This window comes from Nicotiana tabacum, chromosome 6, assembly GCF_000715075.1.
Source record: "Nicotiana tabacum cultivar K326 chromosome 6, ASM71507v2, whole genome shotgun sequence".
Lineage (NCBI taxonomy): Eukaryota > Viridiplantae > Streptophyta > Magnoliopsida > Solanales > Solanaceae > Nicotiana > Nicotiana tabacum.
The window spans coordinates 163,654,471-163,662,004 of record NC_134085.1 but is presented as its reverse complement, the minus strand read 5'-3'; the positions used below and the strand labels follow the sequence as shown (position 1 = coordinate 163,662,004).

General features: G+C 36.5%; 1 protein-coding gene across 2 annotated transcripts; it reads left to right on the top strand.

The window, feature by feature from the left end:
- Nucleotides 1–3,682: 3,682 nt before the first annotated feature.
- LOC107806166 (agamous-like MADS-box protein AGL19) lies at nucleotides 3,683–6,620 on the top strand. 2 transcript variants are annotated; one of them, XM_016630278.2, is made up of 8 exons: nucleotides 3,683–3,981; nucleotides 4,506–4,587; nucleotides 4,779–4,840; nucleotides 5,319–5,418; nucleotides 5,539–5,580; nucleotides 5,846–5,887; nucleotides 6,227–6,307; nucleotides 6,414–6,620. In XM_016630278.2, exons 1-8 carry the CDS (start codon nucleotides 3,800–3,802, stop codon nucleotides 6,417–6,419), a joined length of 597 nt encoding a protein of 198 aa, XP_016485764.1. In that variant the 5' UTR covers nucleotides 3,683–3,799; the 3' UTR covers nucleotides 6,420–6,620. The 2 variants fall into 2 exon arrangements, with proteins under 2 accessions (XP_016485764.1, XP_016485773.1); XM_016630287.2 differs by lacking the exon at nucleotides 5,539–5,580.
- Nucleotides 6,621–7,534: the final 914 nt, after the last annotated feature.

The window sequence follows — 7,534 nt, the reverse complement described above, 5'->3', positions numbered from 1 at the left end:
GATATCAAAAAGTCAACTCTCGGTCAAACTTCCCAAAAACCTTCAAATTCCTATCTTTAGCCAAATGACTCCAAAATGACCTACGAACCTCTGAATTTACTTATGAACATGCTCCCAATACCAAAATTACCATATGGATCTATTCCCAGACTCGGAATCCTAAACGGACATCGATAACACTGAAATGCACTTCAACCCAAACTTATGAAATTTCTTCCAAAATGCTAACTTCCACAATAGGCACCGAAACATTCCCGGGTCTTCCAAAACCTGATCCGGGCATAAGACCAAGTCCAAAATCATCATACGAAGCTGCTGGAACCTTCAAACCCCGATTCCGAGGTTGTTTACTCAAAAATCCAACCTTAGTCAATTCTTTCAACTTAAAGCTTCAAAAATGAGAATTCCCTTTCCAAATCAACTCCGAATTCCCCGAAATTCAATTCCGACCATGCGTACAAGTCATAATACCTGAAGTGAAGCTGCTCATGGCCTCAAACTGTTGAACGACGTGCTAGAATTCAAAACGACCGATCGGGTCATTACACTATCCTTTCGAGTTTCCACTTGATAGTCCCCAAGGCATTCATCTACTTGGATCGCCTTGGGTAGGGTATCTACCATTTGTCTTTGCAGCTCCATACGAGCATAAGGTTTCAACCTTTCTAAGAAAGTGAAGAGCTTGTCTTTGTCCCCCATGTCGCGTATGTTTAGCATGAGCGTGGAGAATTCATGCACGTAGTTTTGCAATGATTTGGTCTAGCGGAGCTCCCGTAGCTTTCTCCTTGCATTGTATTCAATATTTTCGGGGAAGAACTATAGGCGTATGGCTGCCTTCAGTTTTTCCCACGTCTCGAGAGCATCTTTACCGGCCTTGATGGCTTTGTATTTCACCTGCCACTAGAGTTTAGCATCACCATGAAGATACATGGCAGCAGTTGCTACCTTCTTAGCTTCTTCCAAGCCCCCCAGGACATCAAAGTACTGTTCGATGTCGAAGATGGTTTTCCACTTCTTTGGCATTTCGAACTCCACTATATGGCTTTGGCTCAGGAATTTTCAATTTTTGTGTTGCGGGGGACGAGGTTCACAGCACCCCTGATTTGGTTTCCGCGTCCTCGAAGAAGGCCTTGTAAAGCAGCGTTGACAATATTGAGTTGGCCTATCAAGTTGTCAATAGTTTGTTGCATGACAGTCACCTTGTCTGCCTTTTGTGACCTGTAGGCTAAATTCTTGGTACGCTTCTGTTGGAGGCTCTTGAATTTGCCAAAAATTTTGGCTGCCTTTGTGGCTGCCATTTGCCGGTCTCTTTCAGAGTCGCGACTGATGTTTTCTATGTCAACTTCGGCCTGGAGCATTCTGCTGTCCAGGTCATCCAACCTTTGCACTAGGCCAATTCTTATTTCAGGCACCATATCCACGATAGGCCGTAATACGTCAACCGTCTCTTCAAGGGCCGCAATGCGGTCCCCATGATTCACCATGGTCAGAAATGGTGGTAATGGCTATATGTTCCCTCGTCTGATATCAAGCCTATGCTCTGATACCAACTGTTATGCAGCGCCTTCTTGAGATTCCTTGGAAGGGCGACGTAAGGCTAAGCAACTGATATCAGTGTAGTCACTATTCACCAACTGAGGTCCCCTCTGCTAGACGAGATTGTCAGTGTCGTACGAGAAAATTAATCAAGAACAATTGAGAGAACATAAATGAGAATTGAGAATGAAAGAAAGCTTGATTGCATTAATGAAAGTTATTACAGAAAAGCAATGCGGTGTTAAGGGGGGGAGACACCAGTATAGAGAATTGTTTGCTTGCTAGAAAGTTTGATTTCTTGATCCCCCCTAATAGTGCTTAAAAAAAATAAAGCAAAGTTACAAGACTAGACTTAACTAATCTAGAGAAACATAATGAAAGTACATGAAATAAAACTACTCTATATTTACAATGAAAAGAACTTAGTTTTCTACAAGGAAGAAACAGGTTTGTTGTCAGCAACATTGTCTTTGGCTTCACGGTCTATGCGCGTGGTGTTGTCTGCGTGTGCGGCCCTATTGGCATCTGCCTGCGGCTGGGCGCTGGCGAGGGATATCAGTGGGGAGACAGAGGCACATGCGCGCTTGTCACTTAGCGCAGCCAAGACCACAGGACCGTCCGTGGCGCTAGGTGTTGGGAGGCTTGCTAGGATGCCACGGGGCGCACCCAAGGGGTCATGGGGCATGGCTGGAAAGCCGCCCATGACAGTACTCTCTTCACAAGGAGATCTTTACTTTGACTCAAGGAACTCATCTGTGTGAATATACTATTCAAGGTTGAAGGATTTATGGGATGAGTATGATTCAATGATGCCATCTCCTTCATGTGACTGTGAGAAATCAAAGGATTTTGCAGTGCATTTGCAATATCACCGCCTATTACAGTTTTTAATGGGACTGAATGAAGGTTATAGTTGTTAGGTGTTTGTCCAGATTTTCTTTCCATATTTGGTTTTCCTATTTCCACAACATATTTACCATAATAGGGTTTATCTTTTCCTAGAAGGAAAATATAATTCTTTCATATTTGGCTAGTCCCTTTTCTTGTAGGAAAATATTTGGAGTTCTATAAATTGAAGATTCGTCCTTCTCATCCAGTAGCATTCACAATATTGCTATATAGGGTTTGAGAGTCATATTTAGGGGGAGAACTTTAAGGGACAAGTGTTTTACTAGTAATGACTCTGAACAAAAACACACGCACAAGTGTTTTCAACAACTTTAAAAAGATAATAAAAAGAAAGACCAATCAGTAGCTTTTCTTTTTTACTTTCTTAATTTGATGGTTCAAAAATTCAAAGAAGCTAGCTTGGTGAACATCAGATGGTATCTATTTTGCTTCCTTCATGTGGTAATGATATTTATCTTGACTCTTTTTATTAAGAGGAAATTAAGATGGGCAACGTATTAAATAACTCCCTAACCGATGTTTCATGTCAAAAGTGCATGCCAGAAAACATTAGAGATCGCTAAATATAGAATTTAAACTATTTGTTGATTACAATATAATGGAGGCAATCTAGTTAAGACCAACAAAATATATATTTTGAAAACTTCCTTTTTTGTCTTGTCAGTATCACTACCCCTGAAATATCAACTTGAGTAATGTTACTTAATATTTAATCTCATATTAATACTTTATATTGGTGAACTCGAATTCTACAAGTAGTACGACGTATTAGCATCCAACTTATTTAATTCGACAGTTCGCTCTATAATTTATCATTTATGGACATTGATAAAATACATCCGTTTAGCAACACCTTAGGATGGCATAGTCTTAAAAGTGAAGGGCAAGGTTCCAATTTATCTAGTTTAGTCAAGAAAATTCGGACTGATAATAGAAAAGATTCTCTTTAATTAAGCAAAATATATAGTCTATTTTCTGTATAGAGCTTACACGGTGATTAGTACGCATACTCCTTATATCTTACTCAAAATAATAATTATTGTATTTCTTTAGTTTTTAGTTTTATTTTAAAGGCGTAAAGACGACACGTCATACTTGTGTTTTAGTAATAAAAAGCGATTATGAGACAATCTAAAAGTAAAATGAAATTGAGTAGATATGATATACGCCATGATTGGCAAGAGTGACGTCATGAAATTAATATCGAGGGTCATGCGTGTATATTAAGGTGCAATGAGTATTCGATCTCTTTTGAAACAAGAAGGGTAAAAAATTAAAGAAAAATTACTTGTGCAAGAATCAGAGGGGGAATTAATTAGTCCACTAATTATCTCTAGTAGAGAGATTAACAATAATGGGGAGAGGGAAAGTAGAATTGAAGAGAATAGAGAATCAAACGAGCAGGCAAGTTACCTTCTCCAAGAGAAGAACTGGCTTACTTAAAAAAGCATTTGAGCTTTCTATTCTCTGTGATGCTGAGGTTGCTCTTCTCATTTTCTCTCCCTCTGGCAAAGCTTACCAGTTCGCTAGTCATGAGTAAGTCTTATTTTTATTTTAATCTCCCTTTTTAGGGGCGTTCTTTGGGTTCATATTTTCTAACGTAGTAATATTTACTTGATTCGAGGGTCTATCAGAAATAACGTCTTTATCAGATCCTGGTCTATGCGATTTCACTGAGTATGTTTTTGTTGTTGTAACGTACGTTTACTTATAGTTATAAAAGTCCAAGTCCAGTAATTACTTTCTATTTCCTGAGGTATAACCAGTTTATTTCATTTATAAACTATAAAAGTAACTAATATAAATCCGTTAGGAATTAAGGTTTTGTTGAGAAATTATTTTGTTAAAAGTTTAAGGGTTTCAGGTTTCTTACGGAGTGTTAATTAAAGACCATTAATTAATAAAAAGCAGGCCAAACAAAGGCAAAGTATTCTGTAAAAGTTTGCATGTACAAAGGGGGAAAATCATCAAACTTTTGCTTCATGGGTTATTGGATTATACATGTTCTATTTTTTGTAACGAAATCAGATTAATTAATATTGTTTTATTAATGGATGCAGCATTGATAGGACCATTTTAAGGTACAAGAATGAAGTTGGATTATCCAAAAGTACTAATGATCAAGGCTTCAGAGCTACGGAGGTAATTAATTTCTTCTTAATTCAACTTCTTTTAAGCGCCATAATGGAAAAGATATATAGTATAAACCAAGCAACATAGTTAGAGTAAATTTTATTATTTATATTTAATTTTTCTAACACTACTCTATGGAACTTTGTCACCATATATTAGTTTGATAAACTTTGACGAGTACTCTGCTTCTCATCGATTAGGTCCGGAGGTTTGAGATTGAAGACATGACCAGAACAATAGATGAACTTGAAGCCAGAGATAAGTATGTTTAAACTAGCGTTTGAACATATATTTGGTTGAAACTTGAAAAAATGAGTTCTTGAAGACAAGATGAAAAATAATTTTTGAAAATTGAAATTGTGTCTGGACATGCATTTTACTTGAAAAGAACTTGAAGTTTTGTGAGTAAAAAACTTCAAAACCGCTCTAAAGTTGTTTTTGGGATATGAAAATTTTGTTTTCAAAATATTACATAAAGAGGTGTTGATATCTCTACAATATGAGGAATGGAGTCTTCAGCAAGTTCATACAAGAACATATATGATAGTAACGTGAGTAACTTCAATAAAAATTCATTTTGGGGGGGGGGGGGGGGTTGGGGGGGAGGGGAGGGAATGGTATTAAGCTATTGCTCAGTTTTCATACTTTTGTATAGGTTCAATATGCTAATTCAGAAATGTCATGTATGAGCGTATACATCTTGCTATATATCCAATTGTATATAAATATATTCTGGGCAGGCATTTTGCTGGAGAAGATATATCAACTCTTGGTATGAAAGAATTGAAGCAGTTGGAGCGTCAGCTGAGAATTGGGGTTGAACGCATTCGTTCTAAAAAGGTGTATATGAAATAAGAGTGATCAGTAACTTAATAGTATATTTTTTAAATTGATTTCCACCAAATTCGTGATAATTGGTGAGCTACATCTAATTAGTTTATTTTTACTTTCATGTAACAGAGGTGTATCATTTCCGAACATATCAACTGGCTTAAGAGACGGGTGAGAATCTAATACGAGCGATATATATTTAGAGAATCTAATTTAATTGAAAATTTACAACAAAAAAATAATTAATTTGAAAATGTTTATGGAAAAGATGGGGCTCGTTAATTTTTTCTTGAATATTTTTGTATTAGACAACAGTTTCTAAATAAATCAGTGCAGAAATGTTAATCATTTAGAAATTAACAGAAGACATTTATCTAATTTAAAAGAAAAGAACTATTTTTAGTAATTAACTTCTGTTTATTCATCTTGTATGCAGCATAAAATCCTTCATGAGGAGAACATCCATCTCCAAAAGCAAGTGAGTAATGCTTACAATAGTACCACATAGTATTTCTTAATATTTCAATATTTGGTAGGGTTATATATGTTTTGGTCGTGTTTAAGTTTAAACTACCTAGTATTCTCAAATTCCAGAAGTAGCCCTTATTTGCGCAGTAACGTCTATCTGATGTATTGCAAAACTGAAAAAAAGAACAAGGTTAATAACATAGATCTCCTCTAGGTTTAATGAAGAACCATTTTACTAAAAATAGTTGATATATCTTTAACTGCCTGATACCTTTAATCCTTTATAGTTGATTTTGGTAAATTTTGTATGTCTCCAAATTTAACTATTTTATTATTCCAAAATGCACAGGTAAGGTTGCATGAGCTACGTGAAGGTGAAGGGAGCTCAACCATTCTCGATTCTGATGCAAGTTTTGAGTTAATTTCTAAGGTAATCTAAATTAAATATACTACATAAGTTTAAGAATGTTTATATCAATTTGCTTATTCTAACACTCCCCCCCCCCCCCCATTTTACTTTCTTTATGGTTGTGTAGGGATGAGGATTTGAGGAATGATTTTTAGAGCTTCAATTGCATGGGCGCGTAAAGATGAAAAATACTTTCTTGTGTTGTTTGAATGTATTTATTAACTCGTTTCTAGAATTTCTAGGCCAAGTTAATGCCTGATTTGAAGGAAAAGAAAAACGAACTGTATTGTATTAATACTACATATTGAGTATGGTAGAGTTTGATTGTGTGGTATATTGCAAAGAAATTGCGATTTGCATTTTCTTTTGAAATTTTTCCCATTACATTGGATGCTTGGGAAGGGGAAGGGGAAAAAGACTAATGAATTGAACTTACACACAATGTCGGAACCATCAAAAGCTGGAATAACCGAGAGTGAGAAGGTCTACCTTCTCACTACTTTCTTCCTCAACATTTCCATAGCAGCAATGGACAACTCCCCACCCTCTGATCATCAATCTTCTCAAATTCCTCCTAAACCTCTGGATATCTTTCATGGAAATGAAAGTATTAATTCACCTACGTCAACACCGTGTAGGGAAAATCAACATGCTGATGAAGAAAATAATTCTTCAACGACTACACTAGCAAAAATACCCCAACACCACAACTCATCATGTAAGAAGATTCTCCTTTTGGACTCTATCAATATTCAGGTTTCTCAACCGGCACTAGATCCAATTACTACTCAAGATACCCTATGCAACTAGACTGCCAATTTCAAGACTTGCCTAGCCAAAATATTTGCTCCCAAGCAATCCAAGATCTTAATGATAACCTACAAGTCCCACTAAAGAGAAAACTACATCAGTTGTGGAAACCAAATGAAAACTTCACTCTTATGGACCTAGAGGCTGATTACTTCATCGTAAAATTCAATAAGGAGGAAAATATGTCCAGATCCCTCAGTAATGGACCATGGTTTATTAATGGTTACCACTTATTAGTCCAAAAATGGGAGCCACAATTTGTAGCCAGTGAGGCAAGACAATTAAAATCAGCAGTTTGGGTTCGTCTTCCCCAACTCCCTACTGAATTTTATGATTCTACCATTTTACAAAAAATTGGTAATACCATTGGCAGATTACTTAGGATTGATGCTTGTACTTCCTCTACTCTTAGAGGTAGGTATGCTCGACTATGTGTTG